This window comes from Mustelus asterias, chromosome 4 (assembly GCF_964213995.1).
Source record: "Mustelus asterias chromosome 4, sMusAst1.hap1.1, whole genome shotgun sequence".
Lineage (NCBI taxonomy): Eukaryota > Metazoa > Chordata > Chondrichthyes > Carcharhiniformes > Triakidae > Mustelus > Mustelus asterias.
Window position 1 is genome coordinate 65611968 of NC_135804.1, and position 19465 is coordinate 65631432.

The following is a 19465-nucleotide window of genomic DNA, read 5'->3' on the forward strand; positions in this document are numbered from 1 at the left end:
GTACTCCAGATGTGGCCTCACCAGCACCTTATACAGCTGCAACATAACCTCGCTGTTTTTAACTCCATCCCTCTAGCAATGAAGGACAAAATTCCATTTGCCTTCTTAATTACCTGCTGCACCTGAAACCAACTCCTTGTGATTCTTGCACAAGGACACCCAGGTCCCTCTGCACAGCAGCATGCTGCAATTTTTTACCATTTAAATAATAGTCCATTTTGCTGTTATTCCTACCAAAATGGATGACCTCACATTTACCAACACTGTACTCCATCTGCCAGATCCTTGCCCACTCACTTAGACTATCTATAACCCTTTGCAGACTTTCAGCATCCTCTGCACACTTTGCACTTCCACTCATCTTAGTGTCATCTGTGAATTTTGACACACTACACTTGGTAACTATAGGCCAAATCATCGATGTAAATCGTAAACAATTGCAGTCCCAACACTGATCCCTGAGGCACACCACTGATCGCCAACCAGAAAAACACCCATTTACCCCCACTCTTTGCTTTCTGTTAATTAACCAATCCTCTATCCATGCTAATATATTACCCGTAACACCGTGCACTTTATCTTAATGTGGAGATGCCGGCGTTGGACTCGGGTAAACACAGTAAGAGTTTTAACAACACCAGGTTAAAGTCCAACAGGTTTATTTGCTACCAAATAAACCTGTTGGACTTTAACCTGGTGTTGTTAACGCACTTTATCTTATAGAACATAGAACATAGAACATTACAGCGCAGAACAGGCCCTTCGGCCCACGATGTTGCACCGACCAGTTAAAAAAAAAAACTGTGACCCTCCAACCTAAACCAATTTCTTTTCGTCCATGAACCTATCTACGGATCTCTTAAACGCCCCCAAACTAGGCGCATTTACAACTGATGCTGGCAGGGCATTCCAATCCCTCACCACCCTCTGGGTAAAGAACCTACCCCTGACATCGGTTCTATAACTACCCCCCCTCAATTTAAAGCCATGCCCCCTCGTGCTGGATTTCTCCATCAGAGGAAAAAGGCTATCACTATCCACCCTATCTAAACCTCTAATCATCTTATATGTTTCAATGAGATCCCCTCTTAGCCGCCGCCTTTCCAGCGAAAACAATCCCAAATCCCTCAGCCTCTCCTCATAGGATCTCCCCTCCATACCAGGCAACATCCTGGTAAACCTCCTCTGCACCCTCTCCAAAGCCTCCACATCCTTCCTGTAATGTGGGGACCAGAACTGCACACAGTACTCCAAGTGCGGCCGCACCAGAGTTGTGTACAGTTGCAACATAACGCTACGACTCCTAAATTCAATCCCCCTACCAATAAACGCCAAGACACCATATGCCTTCTTAACAACCTTATCTACTTGATTCCCAACTTTCAGGGATCTATGCACACATACACCTAGATCCCTCTGCTCCTCCACACTATTCAAAGTCCTCCCGTTAGCCCTATACTCAACACATCTGTTATTCCTACCAAAGTGAATTACCTCACACTTCTCCGCATTAAACTCCATCCGCCACCTCTCGGCCCAACTTTGCAACCTGTCTAAGTCTTCCTGCAAACTACGACACCCTTCCTCACTGTCTACCACACCACCGACTTTGGTGTCATCAGCAAATTTGCTAATCCACCCAACTATACCCTCATCCAGATCATTAATAAATATTACAAACAGCAGTGGCCCCAAAACAGATCCCTGAGGTACACCACTTGTAACCGCACTCCATGATGAATATTTACTATCAACCACCACCCTCTGTTTCCTATCCGCTAGCCAATTCCTGATCCAATTTCCTAGATCACCCCCAATCCCATACATCTGCATTTTCTGCAGAAGCCTACCATGGTGAACCTTATCAAACGCCTTACTAAAATCCATATATACCACGTCCACTGCCTTGCCCCCATCCACCTCCTTGGTCACTTTCTCAAAAAACTCAATAAGGTTAGTAAGGCACGACCTACCTGCCACAAAACCATGCTGACTATCACCTATCAATTCATTACTCTCCAAATAACTATAAATCCTATCCCTTATAATTTTTTCCAACATCTTGCCGACAACAGAAGTGAGACTCACCGGTCTATAATTCCCGGGGAAGTCTCTGTTCCCCTTCTTAAACAATGGGACAACATTCGCTAACCTCCAATCTTCTGGTACTATACCAGAGGCCAACGACGACCTGAAGATCAGAGCCAGAGGCTCTGCAATCACTTCTCTTGCCTCCCAGAGAATCCTTGGATAAATCCCATCCGGACCAGGGGATTTATCTATTTTCAGACCCTCCAGAATATCCTGTACATCCTCCTTATCAACTGTAATACTGTCTATTCTACTCCCCTGCAACCCAGTGTCCTCCTCAGCTATATTCATGTCCCCTTGCGTGAACACCGAAGAGAAATATTGGTTCAATGCTTCACCAATCTCCTCCGGTTCCACACATAACTTCCCTCTGCCATCTATAACTGGCCCTAAACTTGCCCTAACCAACCTTCTGTTCTTGACATACCTATAGAACGCCTTAGGATTCTCTTTAACCCTATCCGCCAAAGTCTTCTCATGTCCCCTTTTAGCCCTTCTAAGCTCGCTCTTCAACTCCCTCTTAGCCTCTTATGCAGCAGTCTTTGGTGCGGCATCTTGTCAAATGCCTTCTGGAAATCCAGATACCTGTGGATGGGGAACCACATCCACAGGTTCCCCATTGTCCACTGCGCATGTAATGTTCTCAAAAAATTCCACCAAATTAGTCAAACATGACCTGTCCTTCATGAACCCATGCTGTGTCTTACCAATGGGACAATTTATACCCAGATGTCTCGCTATTTCTTCCTTGATGATAGATTCAAGCATTTTCCCTACTATGGAAGTTAAGCTAACCGGCCTATAGTTACCCGCCTTTTATCTACCTCCTTTTTTAAAACAGTGGCGTCACATTTGCTGTTTTCCAATTTGCAGGAACTACCCCAGAGTACAGCGATTTTTGGTAAATTACCACTAGTGCATTTGCTATTTCCCCCGTCATCTCTTTTAGTATCCTGGGATGCATTCCATCAGGGCCAGGAGACTTGTCTACCTTTAGCCCCCATTAGCTTGTCCAACACTCCCTCTTTCGTGATAATGATAGTTTCTAGGTCCTCACCTGCCATAGCCTTCCTGTCATCAATTTTTGGCATGTTATTTGTGTCTTCCACCGTGAAGACCGACACAAAATACCTGTTCAATGCCTCACCCATTTTCTCATTTCCAGCTATTACATCCCCCTTCTCATCCTCGAAAGGACCAATGTTTACTTTAGCCACTCTTTTTTGTTTTATATATTTGTAGAAACTTTTGCTCTCTGTTTTTATATTCTGACCTAGTTTACTCTCATAATACATCTTACTTTTCTTTATAGCTTTTTTCGTAGCTTTCTGTTGACCTTTAAAGATTTCCCAATCTTCTAGTTTCCCACTAACGGTGGTAACGGTGGAATCTATTACAGTGCCAGTAATGGTGGAACCTGTTACAGTCCCAGTAATGGTGGAACCTGTTACAATCAGTGGCATAGTGGTACAGTGGCTAGTACTGCTGCCTCACAAAGCCAGGGACCCAGGTTCAACTCCGGCCTCAGGTCACTATCTGTGTGGAGTTTGCACATTCCCCCTGTGTCTTGCATGGGTTTCCACTGGGTGCTCTGGTTTCCTCCCACACTCCAAAGATGTGCAGGTTAGATTGATTGGCCATGCTAAATTGATCCTAGTGTCAAGGGGATTAGCAGGGTAAATATGTGGGGTTATGGGAATAGGGTGGGATTGTGGTCAGTGCAGATTCGATGGGCCGAATGGCCTCCTTCTACATTGTAGTGATTCTATGGATTCTATCACAGTAATAGTTGAACCTATTACAGTGCCAGCAATGTTAGAACCTGTTACAATTTTAGTAACGGTGGAACCTGTTACAATCACAGTAATGGTGAAACCTATTCATTTCGGGATATTTGCCATTTCAGAAACACATGATTTCTGGAGAATCGAAGTCATACTCAAATCTTTACACTGGAGCTCTCAGTGAAGTACTGTTCTCAGCTCTCAGACCCACACTTTAGAGACGTTTTCAGAGGGGAGGCAGAGATTTATGAGACTGGCACCAGGGTGCAGGTCTTCACTTACATGAAGAGGCTAGAAAAACTGGTGTTTGACCCACAGTAGAAATGATTGAAGGGAGATTTATTAGGGGTATTCGAATTAATAAGGAATTTTGATGGAATAACTGTTTCCACTCATAAGGACACAGATTGAAAATGATTGGTAAAAGAACCAGAAACAAGGTGAAGCACAGCAAGGTGTTACAATCTGGAATTCGCTGCCTGAAAGGCGGATGGAAGCAAATCCAATAATATCTTTCTAAAGGAAATTAAATAAATTCTTTAAAAACAAACAACAGGACAATGGAGAAAAAGCAGGGTGCTGAGGGAGTGTGTGACGAACACCTAGTGCATGGTCCATATTAATATTTTAGAGTAAATGTTTAGTTCTAGGAAGATTAAAGTTTCTGTAGAAAAAGGGGATAAATGTAACTAAAGCAGCTTGGAATCTATTACACTTAAAAGGTCGAGGCCATATTGACTTAAGGGGTTAACAGCTAGGTAGATAATATCATAAAACAGCAAATGGTCTTAACCTTATTGGAGACATGGACCGAAATTTTCCAGCCATTCCCGCCGGTGGGATCTTCCAGTCCGGCTGATGGCAACCCCCTGCAGTGCATTCCCTGGCGGTGGAGAGTGCGGGACACAGAAAACTACTTAGACATCAGAGGGACCAGAAGATCCTGCCACCAGCCAATGACAAGCTGCCTTCACTGCTGGAAAATACGCCGCGAGTGTAGGGAGGTGGAAAATCCCACCCACAGTGTCTATAATACATGCAAAGAATTTCAGTCGAGAAAGATGTTTTGTTCTGGGCGTTGAAGATATAGTAGTTTAAAAGCATTTAATGAACACTGAAAGGCTATGTTATCATGGGGATGAATGGAGCTTTAGAAATTTCTCTGGTTTCAATTTATCTGTGTGTTTGTTGGGCAGGGAGTTACTTGCAGTTTGGGCTTTTGTGTGGTTTACAGCTGAGAGAGAAGCCTTGGCGGCTGTGTGGTTCAGTTAATGCTCAGGAAAGGTCCCGGGGAGCTGAGAAGGTAGTGGAAGGCTGTTGGTTCCATGCTGGAGAGGGTTAGGGCTCAGAGGAAGCAGCGGGAGTCATTTATATCTCAGTACTTATAGTTAGGAGGAACTCAAGGGCAATGCCAGTTTAGTGAAGCTAGAAGTCTGTGAAAAAGATGGGACTGTGCTAGCAGGAGAACAGCTTTGTGAATCCCATGGAACACAGTCTCAGGAGGGTGAGCAGTCATTGACGAAGTCCAAGTCTGAGTGGCATTTTAGGGAATTCAGAGGCGAGACCTTTGAAAGTGAGGAGCTGAAATCCCTCCTGAGGTAGAGTTTTATGAGGATTTTGAGATTCACAGAGGTCACTGAAGTCTGGGTGGGTTGCTGAGAAATCCATGGGATCACATCTGCCATTTAGGCCAGAATTTTTTCCCTTGCCCGCTCCAGAATTAGGGCGGGTGAGGCTCGCAGACAGAAATCTCCACAAGCCTCGGGCGAGATTTTATGATCTCGCCTGAGCAAGGTCGTAATATCCCACCCTAAATATTCAGTGTCATGTGCTCACTACAGTTTTCCTGTTAATTCATATTTACCTCATGTTAATTCTGAATGTTAGAGTACAGAATAGATATTGTAAATTGTTTTATTTTAAAGAAAATTGTGGATTCTTATGACTTTATTCTCCTGGTGGGTAACTGGGATTTCAAACGATCGTCTACTTTAAATAAAAAGTCACCGGTCTCTAATTGGATTTTCCCAAACAACAAGAGAAACAATTTCAGAGAGCCAGCAGAGACAGAATGGGTTGAATGGCCTCCTTCTGTGCTGTAAGGTTCTGTGATTCTATCAATAAGGTGGCAATGTAAGAGTTCCTGCTGTTACCACCTCCATGAGGCTGAATCACAACAAGTGTCTAATGTTATAAAAATAGTCATACAAGAACTGAAGAACTATGCTGGAGAAGTCATATTTGATGTGATTAACTCTCTGTCTCTCTCTCCACAGATGCTGGCAGATCTGAATATTTCCAGCACTTTCTGTTATTACGTAAAATTTCCAGCATCTGCAGTATTTTGCTTTTATTTAAGGACCTGGTGTTGCTAGGGGTTACAAGACTAATGTTTGAATGGCCATGGCAGGAATCGGTGGAAAGAATGATCTGCAGTTGACACCACACTTACTTTATTGGAGAGATATCCCTGGAGGCCGTTTCCATTTGAGAGGTTCCCTGATCCTTTGAACACCATGCTTCAACAGCAGTCACTTTCCCCCCTCCCCTACCCTAGCCCCACATCCCAATCCACTCCATGTTGCCTAGAACCCTGAACCTGAGCTTAGATAGTTGTCCAGTATTGGCACTGATAATCTGGGTAGGTGAGAGGCCTGTCCCATACAATCTTGATGTGGAGATGCCGGCGTTGGACTGGGGTAAGCACAGTAAGAAGTCTCACAACACCAGGTTAAAGTCCAACAGGTTTATTTGGTAGCAAATACCATAAGCTTTCGGAGCACAGCTCCTTCGTCAGATGGAGTGGATATCCGGGATGTTGGATTTATGTCACATTATCAGTAACCCCCACAGCTTTCCCCCTGATCTTGCAGAATCTCACTAGCTGTTCTGTCTGGAGACAATACACATCTCTTTAACCTGTGTTGAATGCTCCCTCCACCCACATTGTCTGTACCTTTAAGACCTGGCTGGCTGTAGAGATTTGCATTCGAATTAGTATTCTGTAACTTGATTTCTGTGTCTGTGCACTGTTGGAGAACAGATATCCACTCCATCTGACGAAGGAGCTGTGCTCCGAAAGCTTATGGTATTTGCTACCAAATAAACTTGTTGGACTTTAACCTGGTGTTGTGAGACTTCTTACTGTCCATACAATCTTGCCAGTGGGAAACATTGGGTACTTGAAGAAATCCTTCCAGATAACTGTCCTGAGCCTGCCTTTCACCAGCTTGTTGCTAGGAACGAGGCTAAATGAACGACTGGGCGGAGAAGTGGCAGATGGACTTCAACCCAGATAAATGCGTCGTGGTCCATTTTGGCAGGTCAAATGGGATGAAGGAGTACAATATAAAGGGAAAGACTCTTAGTACGGTAGAGGATCAGAAGGACCTTGGGGTCCGGGTCCATAGGACTCTGAAATCGGCCCCGCAGGTGGAGGAGGTGGTTAAGAAGGCGTATGGTGTGCTGGCCTTTATCAATCGAGGGATTGAGTTTAGGAGTCCGGGGATAATGATGCAACTATATAAGACCCTCGTCAGACCCCACTTGGAGTACTGTGCTCAGTTCTGGTCGCCTCACTATAGGAAGGATGTGGAAAAGATTGAAAGGGTGCAGAGGAGATTTACAAGGCTGTTGCCTGGATTGAGTGGCATGCCTTATGAGGATAGGCTGAGGGAGCTCGGTCTTTTCTCCTTGGAGAGACGAAGGATGAGAGGAGACCTAATAGAGGTGTATAAGATGTTGAGAGGCATAGATCGGGTGGACTCTCAGAGGCTTTTTCCCAGGGTGGAAATGTCTGCTACGAGAGGACACAGGTTTAAGGTGCTGGGGGGTAGGTACAGGGGAGATGTTAGGGGTAAGTTTTTCACACAGAGGGTGGTGGGCGAGTGGAATCGGCTGCCGTCAGGGGTGGTGGAGGCGAACTCAATAGGGTCTTTTAAGAGACTCCTGGATGAGTACATGGAGTTTAATAGGATGGAGGGTTATAGGTAGGTCTAGAAGGTAGGGATGTGTTCGGCACAACTTGTGGGCCTGTTTGTGCTGTAGTTTTTCTATGTTTCTAAAGGTATGCTCAGACAACCTGGTCTGTAGGACGTGATTGGTGAGTGTGAAGTGAGGCAGCTGATCTTAAAGAACTGTAGTTCACTATAAAGTGGAATTTGCATGCTAACAGAAAAATGGACTAATCGTTCATCTTGGAGAGTTACATGAACATCACAGCTTCCTTTGTCCTAGTTATGCTTCAAGCCTGACATGTCATATGCCTGAAGTGTAATTTATTGTTGCTGAATTGCAGTCAGTAATGAGACCATCTGTTGTTCTTACCTGACGGATATGGAAGCTGTGAGTGTAACTAATGACTCTATTAACTTAACACTTCATTGCAATGTGGGCTATTGCAGATACCTGGGGGCAGGTGAAGGTTTGCACTCTCAACAAGGACACACAATGGGACCACTAAGGCATTGGCACGATTCTGTCCAGTTCTGTGGAGGGCCTGAGGGGAATGTTCCTCCTAATCAAGGCCAAGACTGATGGTCTCGCTGTGGAGTCACAGAGGTCACAGGTTAGGCCACGCTGCAGAGAGTGTGAAGGCCCCCTCTGGAGTATGGTAACTCCAGTCCCTGAGGTCATGAGGCTGGGCTGGGGGCTGTTTGCTCAGATGAGTATTTGCTGAAGCGGAGTATTTGTTGAGATGGAGGTTTGATTGAGGGGCTTTTATGTTGAGGTGGGTTTATTGAGGGAGTTGAGTGTTGAGGGGGGATTTATTGAGGGGCTCTAATGTTGAGGTGGATGTACTGAGGGGGTTGTGTTGAGGGAAAGGTTTTATTGAGGGGGTCTGATGTTGAGGGGAAATTATTGAGAGGTTTAGTGTTGAGGGGGAATTATTGAGGGGGTTTAGTGTTGAGGAGGGGAAATTATTGAGGAGGTTTATTGTTGAGATGGAGGTATTACTGAATGGGTTTAACTGAGCGGGTTTAGTGTTGTGAAGGATATTATTGAGGAGGTTTATTATTGAGGAGGAGGTATTATTGAGAGGGTTTAACTTGAGAGGTTTAGTTTTGAGAAGGAGTTTTATTGAGGAGGGAGTTGTAGTGAGGGGTTTATTGATGGGGAGTTTTACTGAAGGGTTTATTGCTGAGGGGATAATATTGAGGAGCTTTATTCTGAGGAGGGTGTATTGAGGGGGAGTAGTGTTGAGGTGGGGGTTTATTGAGGGGGTTTATTGCTGAGGAGGGGTTTTACTGAGGGGTTTATTGCTGAAGAGGGGGTTTTGAGGGGTTTACAGTTTAGGAGGGAGTTTTGAGGGGGGTTACTGTTGAGGAGAGGGTATTATTGAGGGGGTTTATGGCTGACAAGGGTATGTTGAGGGGTTTTTGTGCTAAATTCAGGAGATCTTTGGTTGTTCAGGTGTTGCAGATGATGGCAGTTCCCACCTCCCCCAAAAACTAAGCAGGACCATTACTCAGTCAGCTAGCAGCTAGAGGGCAGCACTTAAGACTGTTTTTGAGTGCCGGGGGAAGAGATTGATGGGTTCAATGACCAAGTACAACCAAGCAGACATGGTGTTGGAAACTGCTGAAATTCTGAATGGGGTATGAACTTGACATCATTAATTCTCAATTCCAGCAAACAACTTGATTTAAAAGCACAGAAGGGCATCCACACCCAAAGCGCTGGCACCTTTTGGATTTGGAATGCACGGTGGGGGTTGCCGTCAGCAGGACTGAAAGATCCCGCCAGTGGAAACAGCTAGAAAACTTTGAGCAAAGAGTCCATCTTGCACTGATGGTCAGAACACTTTGAGAACCTATTTGGTGACTGGTAGTTGGCACAGGAAACAGCCATCACAGAGATTCCACTGAGGGAAGTGATATCAGGAGCTGGACGGACCATTAGCCCAAAATGGGATGAAGACTGTTTCAGCATGACTCAAATTCCCTGGAATATGAAGGAATTCCAGACAAAGGGAGGAATTTTCCCGTCCTGCCGAGGGAATCGTAGCGGGTGGGGCACAGACCATGCAAAGGTCCGTTGGCCTTGGGCGGGATTTTCAGGTCTTGGGGTGAGCATGGTTGTAAAATCACGCCCAAAGTCTCTAAAGAAGGAGGTGATGGGATCCTTAATGGGCTTACAGATCTGTTTCCGGTGTGCTTGGAGAAAGGGACAACGTCTCAGGACCTTGGCAGAGTTCAAAACCACTTTACTCTCCTGGCAGTGTCAGGAAAATCAGAGTTTCAATATTTTGTCTTTTGTAATATCGGTGTCATGTTCTCATGTACTGGAGAACAAGCTGGTGGGGGTCTGATTGATTTAGTTGGATTAGAGACAAAAAGACTGCAAAGGTCAAAAGTCAATAGAAGTATGAAGGTATTTGTTTTGATATGGTGTTGAATAGAGGAAACCAGGAGAACTTGAATAAAAATTTACGTAAGGTAACTTATGTAAAGAAGTGGTTTGAAATTAACTTCTATATTTCAAAAGGGAATATTTATAAATTGGAAGATTGTAAACAGATGAGGAAAGGTAAGGTAAGTGTACTTTTAAAATATAGTGGCTATTGAGTTTAAAACAAAGGAACTTCCAAAGTATTGTAGGAAACAATAGAAGATAAGATCAAAGGGGGAAAACAGATTTAAGAAAACATTGAAGACTTTGTAGAGATGGTAACTGGTGAGATGTAAAGGAAGCGGAGTGTGGACAAGGCCAGACCTGGAGAACCAGTTTACAGTTTCAATCCCTCCATCACCGATGAACAATGGCAACATGTGTACCATCTACAAGATGCATTGCAACAACTCACCAAGGTTCCTTAGGCAACACCATCCAAACCCACAACCACTACCACCTCGAAGGACAAGTGCAGCAGATATCTGGGAACAACACCAGATTCCTCTCCAAGTTACTCACCATCCTGATTTGGAAATATAACGGCGTTCCTTTACTGTTGTTGGGTCAAAATCCTGGAATGAACTACCTAACTGCATTGTGGTGTACCTACACCTCAGGGACTGCAGCAGTTCAAGAAGACACCTCACTCCCATCTTCTCAAGGGCAATTAGTGATGGGCAAGGGGGAGGGGGCGAAGTGGAGCAGGAGAAAGAAGGGGAGGAAGAGGGGGAGGGATAGAGAGAGAGGAGGCGGAGGGAGAAGAAGAGAGGAGCAGAGGAGCGGGGAGAGAGGTGTGACCGGATTGGATGTAGGGGAGAGGGAGATAGTCCCAGGTTACAGAGATAGGGAGGGCTGGGGGCTGGAGGAGGTTACAAAGATAGATAGGTTTGTGGGAATTGGAGTAGGTTACAGAGGTAGGGAGGGTTTTAGGCTGGAGGAGGTTCCAGAGAAAGGGACCGTTGATGGGTTGGAGGAGGTTACAGAGATTGGGAGCTGATGGAGGTTACAGAGAAAGATAGGGTTGTGGGGGCTGAAGGAGGTTACCGAGATAGGGAGAGTTGTGGGGCCTGGAGGAGGTTACAGAGATAGAGAGGGTTGTGGGGGCTGGAGGATATTACAGAGATAGGGAGAGTTGTGGGGACTGGAGGAGGTTACAGAGATAGATAGGGTTGTGGGGGCTGGAGGAGGTTACAGAGATAGATAGGGTTGTGGGGGCTGGAGGAGGTTACAGAGATAGATATGGTTATGGGGGCTGGAGGATAATACAGTGATAGGGAGGGTTGTGGAGCCTGGAGGAGGTTACAGATATAGAGAGGGTTGTGGGGTTGGAGGAGATTACAGAGATAGATAGGGTTTTGGGGGTTGGAGGAGGTTACAGAGATAGGAAGGGTTGGAGGCTGGAGGAGGTTCCAGAGATAGGAAGGTTTGAGGGGGTTGGAGGAGGTTACAGAGATAGAGAGGTTGTGGGGGTTGGAGGAGGTTACAGAGATAGATAGGGTTGTGGGGCTGGAGAAGGTTACAGAGATAGGGAGGATTGTGTGGGCTGGAAGAGGTTACCGAGATAAATTGGGTTGCGGGGGCTGGAGGATGTTACAGAGATAGGGAGCGTTGTGGGGGTTGGAGGAGATTACAGAGATAGAATTGTGGGGACTGGAGGAGGTTACAGAGATAGGGAAGGTTGAGGTCACGGAGGGATTTGAAACTAAGAAGAATTTTTTAAAATGGAGGTGTTGCTTACCCTGGAGCAGAGTGGGTGACAGGGGAGTGGGACTCACTGTTAGCTCAGGGATGGGATGATGCTTCTGGAGGCTGGTAGGTAGGAATTGCCCAAGGGTGTGTTGGTGATGTAATGTGAATTTATATTGTCAGCATTTTCACAGAGCCTCAGTATAACTGGAAGAGGCTGCATGGTGAAGGATCAGCTGGTATACATCGCTTCCCAATTATCTCCAGTGAATAACTGAAGCCAAAAGAGGGGAAAATCCTGTTGTAAAATTACATGGAGATGTTTGAGTGGTGGTGTGGTGGTAGAGGTGGCAGCCAATCAAGGGTGCTGGTGTTCACCTCTGGCATTCATGGGATTTTCCGGGATGGTTATCAAGACACGAATTTTCCCAGAGGGCTGGTTAATCGTAAGACATGTTCTGAATCTGGAGTGTTGCTAACTCTCCCCTCCTCGCCACCCCCTCCAGCCAGTATGTAGTACTCCCCACCCCCTCAGCAGTATGCAGTAACACACTAACCTCATTAATTGGGTAACCCTCGTAGAAATGGAACCGGCCTTGCATACAGGCACATGGCTTCCCTCTCAGCTCCCCAAAGACCAGCTTCCCTGCGTGACCTGGAACTGAAAGGATTTAGTGAGTAAGCATTGGATAGAATCTGGGTCAAACATATTTCCTGTAAGTTGCGGCCAGAACTCTAACCAGGTGGTGGTCTCAACTACCATCGGTCAAGAGTGGAGCATTGCTACGGGTTATGGACAGTCTTTCACACAGGTCCTCTCAGGGGTCAGTTCAAAGACAATTCCTCACCGTCACCCCTTGACCACGTAGTCATCACAGAGATCAGCAACTAATGAAAGGACAGGACTGGTGTTTCCACAGCTCCTGTCACCATCTCAGGGCATCCCAAAGCCCATTTCCAGGCAATGGAAAATACAGTCCCTGTTGTAATGTGGCATTCACAGCTGATAATTTGTACACAGAAGGATACCACAAACAGCAAAACAATCAATGACCCCCCTCCCTCCCCCCACCCCCAGATAATCTCTGACAGCCAGTATTTGTGCTCCAGTACATGGAACAAGGAGTCGGTCTTTAACCCATAACCTTCAAATTCAGAGGAAGCAACCAGGTGAGAACCCAGGCAGATTCACCCGACACCAAACTGACATTTGGCACATGGTGGTGGGGAGAATGTGCTGTACACAGGCGAGGGGACTCTACTATACATGGGATGAGATGGGGGGGTACTGTGCTGTACATGGGGTGGGGAATATGCTGTACAAGGGGTGGGGGGGACCGTGTTGTACACAGGGGTGGGGGGATTGTGCTGTGCATAGGGGTGGATTGCATTATACATGAGGATGGATTGCGTTGTACAGGAGGGTGGATTTTGTTGTATACAGGGGGTGGATTACGTTGTACACGGTAGTGGATTGCGTTGTACATGGTGGTGGATTGCGTTGTACACGGTGGTGGATTGCGTTGTACACGGTGGTGGATTGCGTTGCACACGGTGGTGGATTGCGTTGTACATGGTGGTGGATTGCGTTGTACACGGTGGTGGATTGCGTTGTACACGGTAGTGGATTGCGTTGTACAGGGAGGTGGATTGTGTTGTATATGGCGGTAGGTGTGCTGTGCTTTGACAGTGCCCGCCCCTTGCTCACCTGTACTCTTGGGGAAGCGTGGGATCTTCTCATACGGAATTGTGGTCTTGTCACTCAGCAGATCAGCGAGTCCCCCAAGGCCAGATCCACAGATCACTGCTATCTGAGGACGGATCCTGATCTCAGCTAACAACCAATCAGCTGTCTCCTTATATTCATTGTAGGTGTTCCTGGATATGTGAGCAGAGAGAGAGAGGGAGAGATAGAATGATCAAAGTAGCGATTCAATGACTTCTACACACAGCCTTCAATTATATCTCAAAAACTGTGTTTTATTCTTAAATATTGTTGTCTGCCAGATGAGAGATAGCAGTGGTGACAGACACTCATGGCCCCCATCAAACACTCCCAGGACAGGTACAGCACAGGGTTAGATATAGAGTAAAGCTCCCTCTACACTGTCCCATCAAATACTCCCAGGGAAGGCAAAGGACAGACGAGGTATATCAATTCTGGGATATGTGTTTCTTTCACAGCCTCGGCTATATTGTGATCTGCAGATTATTTGGTTTTTGTCGGGAAGGTCTTCAGATTTGTATTTGAGGTTGCCAAACCAACATTCTTTGGCATTTTTCTGGTTTCACAGTACTGTGAAATGCTCCGTCAGGACAGCTGAGAAGATGGAGGCTCCTGCAGAGACTGAGCAACTGAAGTGAGGAACAGGAGTTGGTGAGGGAGCAGGAGATGCAGCTGGAGGGGTGACTGGAGCCTCTGTGACTCTCTGTGGGACTGACAGCTGGACATCCCACAAGGGTAAGGGTCAGCAGTGTTAGCCTTGGCTCAGTCAGTGGCATTGTTATCTCAGAATTGTGGGTCCATGTCCCACTCCAGGACTCCAATACAAAAAGCTTGCCTGACACCCCTGTGCAATTCTGAGGAAGTGCTACACTGTCAGCGGTGCTGCCTATTTAACGGGATGGTAAACAGAGGACTTGTCTTTCCTCATGGATTATTTGACAGATGAGCAGAGGAGTTATCCCTGGGTTCCTGACCAATATTTATCCCTCAATCAACGTCACAAAAACAGACGATGTGGCTCTGAGCACATTGCTATTTGTGGGATTTTGCTGTGAGCTCAGTTCTCTGCCTGAGGGCAGGTTTGGCCCACACTGCCATGATCTCCACCAGGGGCAGGAAAAGGGGGAGGACTCCAATCCACCCTGTGTTGTTGGCCGTCCTGCCAACTGAACCAACCAGCACACCTGCACACACACCCATCCACACACACACACACACACAGCCACCCACTCTGTCGCACACGCCTACACAGTCTCTCACACACCACTCTCCTGCACACACACCCAACCACTCTCCTGCACACACATGCACAAACTCACTGAAACATTCACACACTTGCAACACACAGACTTGCGCAAAACCCACCCACAAACATGAAGCCGGAATTTGTGTCCAGTGCTTCAGGTTGAGAAGTTCCTCTGTGCCACAAATACTTGACACCAAGATGATGAATATTGGGAAGAAGAAGGTGCACTATCTTCCTCTATCTTTATCCTAACATCAGAACAGCTCATCCTCATCTCAAGTCGGTTCGAGGCTCCTGGGGAATTGTTGTTTGCTGAGTAGGGACTTCTCCCTGATAAAGCTGCCATGTTGTTCATGGAGGATGGCTTGGAGCCTGAATCAGACCCCTTCTTTCTTCTCTACACCTTCTGCAGAAGGATATCTGACTGCACCCTTGTCTCTATTTCCCCATTGTGAATAATTGGGTAACATTTTTTGGTCCTGCAAGAACACAGAAATTAGAAGCAGGAGTTGGCCATTCAGCCACAATCTGGGCTGATCTGATTGTGGACCGAACCCCACTTTCCTGCCTGTCTCCTATAACCTTGACTTCCTCTTCGACCATAAATCCATCTAACTCAGCTTTGAATATACTCAATGACCCAACCTTCTCCGGTCTCTGGGGGAGAAAATTCCATAGAGAGAAGAAATTCCTCCTCATCTCTGTCTTCAGTGAGAAACCCTTTATTATTAAACTAGATCCCCCTGGTTCTAGTCTCTCCCACACTGGGAAAACATCCCCTCGGCATCCACTCGGTCAAGCCCCCTCAGGATCTTATATCCCCACCCTTTGCACCGAGCTCCTTCAATAGTGACATTCCCGGATTGGTTGAAACCACATCCTCTGGGAAATGCTGGGGACAACAGTGAGGAAATTGAGCACAGTCTGCCCTTTCCCTTCCACCCGGGAGACCTGTAGGAGCTCGAGGTGGGCCAGCCCAGTATCACAATGGAAGGCTAAACTAGCTGGATGCTTAACACAAGGTTTAAACGATCAGCTCAGAGTTTAATGTCAAATTTTTATTCTCGATTTAAAGGTGATTGACATTTTGCAGGATCATCAAGCTCAGAGTCACATGTTTATGTAGCTCAAATATAAAGTTTGACATTTCGAAGTTGACACTGGGGTTAGGAAGAATGCTGAATATTTCATACTAGCCTCTTAACAATAGGTTACTGGCAGAGTGTTGTTTCAGTCCAGTCTTCCATAGTAATCAAAATAACCCCTTCTGAAGGGTCAAGTCCTCCAGCCTGGAGCATCAGCTTGCTGAGCGGGGTACAGATGGGAACTGCAGTGACCCCTTTCCCAAAGGTCGAGGATGTGAAGAGGCAGGGAATACATTTAAACAGTGACTGTAGTTTTTCCCAAAGGTAAAGAACTTTCTGGAAGTTCTGAGGTTCTTTCTCAGTCTTTTGTCAAACCTCTTCTTCCCATGTCGGCATCACATTTGAATGCAGATCATTTGTGTGACATTAACCTTAATGAGATGGATATTGCCTCACCCCAAGTAATTAAAAGGTTAGCCAAATATTTTTCTCATGCAGATGGAGTCCTGTTTGGAACTGGTGCCATGTAGAAGGATCTTTAATGTGCAATTCACCAGCCTCCACTTGATGCTGATACTGAGCTACTGAAGTGAAATCTTTTCAAATTTTCAGTAAATGTCTCGACATTTGATGAAACATTAGGCACTGGGGGTGGGTGGGAGCATGTGGGAGCATGTCGGAGAGTCCAGGTGGGGGGGAGAGGGCTTTGTCAGAGAGTGGGGGGAGGGCTCTGTCGGACAGTCCGGGGGGGGGGGAGGGCTTTGTTGGAGAGTGGGGGGGGGGGGGGGGGAAGCTTTGTGGGAAAGTGGGGGTGTGTGTGGGGGGCTAGGCCTTTGTCGGAGAGGGGGGATGGTGAGAGGAGGGCTTTGTCACTGGATTAGTAATGCGAAAACCCAGGGTAATGCTCTGGGGGACCAGGTTCGAATACCACCATGGAAGATGTTGGAATTTGAAATTAATAAATACCTAGAATTAAAAGTCTAGTGATGACCATGAAACAATTGTGATCGTCATAAAAATCCATCTGGTTCAGTAATGTCCTTTAGGGAAGGAATCCTGCCTTCCTTACCTGGTCTGACCTACATGTGACTCAAGACTCAGACCAAATGGTTGACTCTTAAATGCCCTTTGAAATGGCCGAGCAAACCACTCAGTTGTATTCAACCGTGACAAAGAAAACACAAAGGAATGAACCCGGATGAACCACTTGCATTGACCTTGGAACTGGAAAAGACAGCAGCAAATCTAGCCCTGTCGACTTTGCATAGTCCTCCTTACTAACATCTGGAGATTTGTGCCAAAATTGGGAGAGCTGTCTAGGGAGACAGACTAGTCAAGCAACAGCCTGACATTATCATATTCACAGAATCATGCCTTACAGATAATGTCCCAGGCACCACCATCGCACCTCCTGGGTATGTCCTGTCCCACCAGCAGGACAGATTTAGCAGAGGTGGCAGCACAGTGGTATACAGTTGGAAAGGTGTTGCCCTGGGAGTTCTCAATATCAACTTTGAACTTCATGAAGTTTCATGGCACCAGGTTAAACACGGGCAAGGAAACCTCCTGCTGATTACCACACATTATCCCCCCCTCAACTGATGAATCAGTACTTCTCCTTGTTGAACATCATTTGGAGGGTGGCAAGGGTGCACAATGTACTCTGGGTGGAGGAAATCTTAGAATCCCTACAGCACAGAAAGAGGCCATTCGGCCCATCGAGTCTGCACCGACCACAATCCCACCCAGGCCCTACCCCCATATATTTTACCCACTACGCATCCCAGGACACTAAGGGCAATTTTTAGCTTGGCCAATCAACCTAACCCGCACATCTTTGGACTTCAATGTCAATCAACAAGAGTGGCTCGGTAGTACCACCACAGACCAATCTGGCCGAGTCCTAATAGACATAGCTGATGAGGAGCCCAGCACATCAGTGCAAAAGATAAGGCTGAAGCATTCGCAACAATCTTCAGCCAGAACTGCCAAGTGACCTCCTCTGAAGGTCTTCAGCATCACAGATATCAGTCTTCAGCCAATTCAATTCACTCCACATGATATCAAGAAACAGCTGAAGGCTAGATACTGCAAAGGATATGGGCCCGGATAATATTCTGGCATTAATATTGAAGACTTGTGCTCCAGAACTTGCTGTATCCCTAGCCAAGCTGTTCCAGTAGAACTGCAATATTGGCATCTACCTGCCAATGTGGAAAATTGCTCAGGTATGTCCTGTACACAAGAAACGCAATGCATTGAACCCGTCCAAATACCGTCCCGTCAGTCTGCTTTTGATAATCAGTGAAGTGATGGAAGGGGTTGTTATATATTTAAGTGGTTGCAGATTGCTTCAGAGTTGATCACACGATTTGATGGTAATTTCATTCGGAGTTAGCAACAGTGTTATCAAGTGGTACTTACCCAGCAATAACCTGCTCACTGATGTTTAGTTTGTGTTCTGCCATGGTCACTCAGCTCCTGACTTTATTACAGCCTTGGTTCAAACATGGACAGTGAGCTGAATCCAAGAGGTGAGGTGAGAGTGACTGCCCTTGACATCAAGGTAGCATTTGACCAAGTGTGGCATCAAGGAGCCCCAGCAAAACTAGAGTCAATGTGAATCGGGGGGAAAACCCTCTGCTGGTTGCACTCACAGAGTGCAAAGGATATTTGGTTGTGGTGGTTGGAGGTCAATTATCTCAGCTCCAGGACATCAGTGCAGGGGTTCCTCAGGGTAGTGTCCTAGCCCCAACCATCTTTAGCTGCTTCATCAATGACCTTCCTTCCATCACAAGGTCAGAAGTAGGGATGTTCACTGATAACTGCATAATGTTCAGCACCATTCGCAATTCCTCAGATACTGAAACAGTCCATGTCCAAATGCAGCAAGACCTGGACAATATCCAGGCTTGGGCAGACAAGTGGCAAGTAACATTTCCGCCACTCAAGTACCAGTCAATGACCATCTCCAATACAGAGAATCAAGCCATTGCCATTTTAACCTTCACATTCAATGGCATTACCATCATTGAATCCCCCACAATCAACATCCTGGGGGTTACCATTGACCAAAAATTTAACTGGACTGCCATTTAAATTCTGTGGCTGTAGGAGCAGGTCAGAGGCTAGGAATCCTGTGGCAAATAACTCACCTCCTGACTCCCAAAGCCTGTCCACCATCTACAAGGCACAAGTCAAGAGTGTAATGGAATCCTCTCCACTTGCCTGGATGAATGAAGCTCCAACAACACTCAAGAAGCCCGACACCATTCAGGGCAAATCAGCCTGTTTGATTGACACCTCATCCATAAAAATTCAATCCCTCCACCACTGATGAACAATGGCAGCAGTATGTACCACCTACAAGATGCACTGCAAGAACTCACCAAGACTCCTTCGACAGCACCTTCCAAACCTGTGACCACTACCATCTAAGATGGACAATGGAGGC

The 19465-nt window shown here is 46.3% G+C and overlaps 1 protein-coding gene across 2 annotated transcripts in view; it reads right to left on the bottom strand.

Moving 5' to 3' along the window:
• Window positions 1-19465, bottom strand: part of pnp6 (purine nucleoside phosphorylase 6) — a 77574-nt gene that overhangs the window by 23557 nt on the left and 34552 nt on the right. For both annotated transcript variants that reach the window (XM_078211181.1, XM_078211180.1), the window contains exons 2-3: window positions 13663-13832; window positions 12512-12615 (exon numbers count right to left, since the gene is read on the bottom strand). In XM_078211181.1, the coding sequence (XP_078067307.1) occupies window positions 12512-12615; window positions 13663-13832 (274 nt within the window). The remainder of the gene's footprint in view (window positions 1-12511; window positions 12616-13662; window positions 13833-19465) is intronic.